Source organism: Lagopus leucura, unplaced genomic scaffold, assembly GCF_019238085.1.
Source record: "Lagopus leucura isolate 7727_CA_CO unplaced genomic scaffold, USGS_WTPT01 44527-0_obj-0_obj, whole genome shotgun sequence".
In the NCBI taxonomy this organism is placed as follows: Eukaryota; Metazoa; Chordata; class Aves; order Galliformes; family Phasianidae; genus Lagopus; species Lagopus leucura.
The window spans coordinates 1-2,052 of record NW_024966691.1 but is presented as its reverse complement, the minus strand read 5'-3'; the positions used below and the strand labels follow the sequence as shown (position 1 = coordinate 2,052).

The 2,052-nt window shown below is 64.3% G+C and overlaps 2 protein-coding genes across 2 annotated transcripts; both read right to left on the bottom strand.

The window, feature by feature from the left end:
* Nucleotides 1-4: 4 nt before the first annotated feature.
* LOC122192730 (17-beta-hydroxysteroid dehydrogenase type 6-like) lies at nt 5-532 on the bottom strand (the record flags this gene model as incomplete). Its single annotated transcript, XM_042893381.1, has 2 exons — nt 499-532; nt 5-226 (listed from the first exon to the last, which is right to left on the bottom strand). Coding segments are annotated over exons 1-2 (241 nt in total), but the record flags the coding sequence as incomplete, so codon positions are not given.
* A 796-nt stretch (nt 533-1,328) lies between these two features.
* LOC122192731 (17-beta-hydroxysteroid dehydrogenase type 6-like) lies at nt 1,329-2,014 on the bottom strand. The gene is made up of 2 exons (XM_042893383.1): nt 1,772-2,014; nt 1,329-1,663 (listed from the first exon to the last, which is right to left on the bottom strand). Exons 1-2 carry the CDS (start codon nt 1,953-1,955, stop codon nt 1,446-1,448), a joined length of 402 nt encoding a protein of 133 aa, XP_042749317.1. The 5' UTR covers nt 1,956-2,014; the 3' UTR covers nt 1,329-1,445.
* Between the last annotated feature and the right edge of the window lie 38 nt (nt 2,015-2,052).

The window sequence follows — 2,052 nt, the reverse complement described above, 5'->3', positions numbered from 1 at the left end:
GACTCCGTCAGGCAGCCCGCCAGCACCTGCAGCCCCCGCGCATCCAGCTGCCGGGCCAGCAGGTTGCCAAAGCCCGAATCGCAGCCTGTGATCAGCACAAACTTGTCTTCCAGGCCGGGCACCGTCTGCCGCTCGCGGTGCCATCGCCACAGCAGCCACAGCCCCAGCAGCGCCAGCAGCCACAGCCACATCCTGACTGGGGGAAGAGGGGCTGAGTGGGGGTTTCCTGCAAGCACCTGCGGGTCAGCGTCATCCTGGCTCCTGGCTGTGCCCCTGCAGCTGTCTCTCTGCTGCCCCACGCATACCACGCTGGGGGCTGTTCCCTGGATTGGGGTCTTTGGCTCTCAGATGTCCTCGCACTTCCCTGTCAGCTGCCACCCCAATGGAACCCATTGCAGCTGGTGCTCGGGGTGGGTGCTGGTTTGTGGCTCTTGGCCCTACCTGCCCCCACCGCCCTCCCGCCGCACACTGCGCTCGGTTTCCGTTCCTTTAACGCACCTGTGAGGTTTCCCTTCATCGTGAGGAAGACGCACTGAGGACTCAGTTCAGTGCAGACTCACCACGCTCCCCTGGAGCACAGCATCGCAGTGGGGCTTCAGAGCAGCACCCGCCACCCCACAGAGCTCCCACCCCGCTGGGACACCCCCAGTCCAGCCTTGCCTGACTCCTCCTGCACATCTCCCTGCTCTGTGCCCATCCCGGAGGAGCTGCACCTGCAAACACCACAGCGCAAACCCCAGGGTTACCTGGGCAGGTCTGCACCGCTCCACAAGTCCTCGCACAGCCCGCGTCCCCGCGTATAAATAGAGCTCAGTGCAGAGCAGCAGTGCCACGCAGCACGGGGCAGCAGCGGGGGCAGCGGTGCCCGAATTGCTGCAGGCAGTGCTGCAGGGTGGGCAGGATTGCACCAGCGCTGGAATAAACCTCGAGTTCCCTGATCCGCGCTGCCTCGTGTTGCGCAGAGCCATTCCGGGAGCGCTGCCGCAGCTCTGCAACAGCCGCTCGTGCTGATGAAGCGCGACCCGAGGCCGTGCACGGCACTGCAGGGCTGACCGCACCGCACCATCCACATAGGAAGCGCGTGAGGATGCAGCCATGCCGGGATGAGAGCAGAGCAGCGCCGCTGGGGCTGAGCTCCCGCTCTGCACTGTGCCACTGGGGTGGCCGCCCGCTCGCCAGCAGCTCCTGCGTGCCCCCAGCTCCAGGGGAGGGCAAAGCGGGCACGGGCTGTGCGGGGCAGGGGCTTGGCAGCACTGTGCCAGCTGCTCCCCCATGAGCACAGCCTCAGTGTGCTGCCGAGGGAAGGAGCTCGGCTCAATCACACCATACAGGGAGGAGGAGGTCATCTTTATTCAGCAGCAGTTTGCCAGCCGTGGCAGTGCTGTGCGGTGCGTGCCGATGTGGGATGTCAGCTGTGGGGCGATGCCAGCTCTGCCCACACTGCCTCACCCTCTCTGGGCAGGTTTAGGGTAGAAGTGGGTGAAGAAGGCATCAAAGATGGCGGAGGGCATGTAGCTGAGCGGGATGAAGAACAGCCTGGCATCCCAGCCAACGGCGTAGCGGCAGCGCGGGTAGCGGCTGGTCAGCGCGTGCTCCATGCAGTCCGTCACCATCGAGAGGTTGGGGTTGCAGCTCCTGTTTGCCACATTCATGTTTGCCAGGTCTGGGGGCAGAGGGAGGGGGCAGGCGCTTACCTCGTGCCCAGGAGGCCCACTGGGTCCTGGCGCAGCGCAGCACTGCGGTGCCAGATGGGCTCTGGGGATGCACTCACAGTCCTTCCAGTATTTGTCTCCGTAACTCGCTTTGGTTTCATCGGGCAGCCTCTCCCAGTATTTGAGGAAAATTTTCTCCACGCTGGCGGCGTGGGTGATACCCGTGTTGAAGAAGCCCGGCTCGATGACGCTCACCTTCACCCCGAAGTGATACATCTCAAGCCTGGAAAGCAGCGATGCCATGGGATGGGAGCAGCAGTGGGGTGTGGGCTGTGTATCTGTGCCCCCCCCCTGTGCCTCACTCTGGGCCACAGTGGGGAAACCAACCACACGGTGCACC

Excerpts from the sequence above, each read along its gene's own strand:
- LOC122192731 (XM_042893383.1), bottom strand. The coding sequence starts at position 1,955 with ATGGCATCGCTGCTTTCCAGGCTTGAGATGTATCACTTCGGGGTGAAG. Across the intron at positions 1,664-1,771 it reads AGACAAATACTGGAAGGACT|ACCTGGCAAACATGAATGTG; the intron begins GTGAGTGCATCC and ends CTCTGCCCCCAG.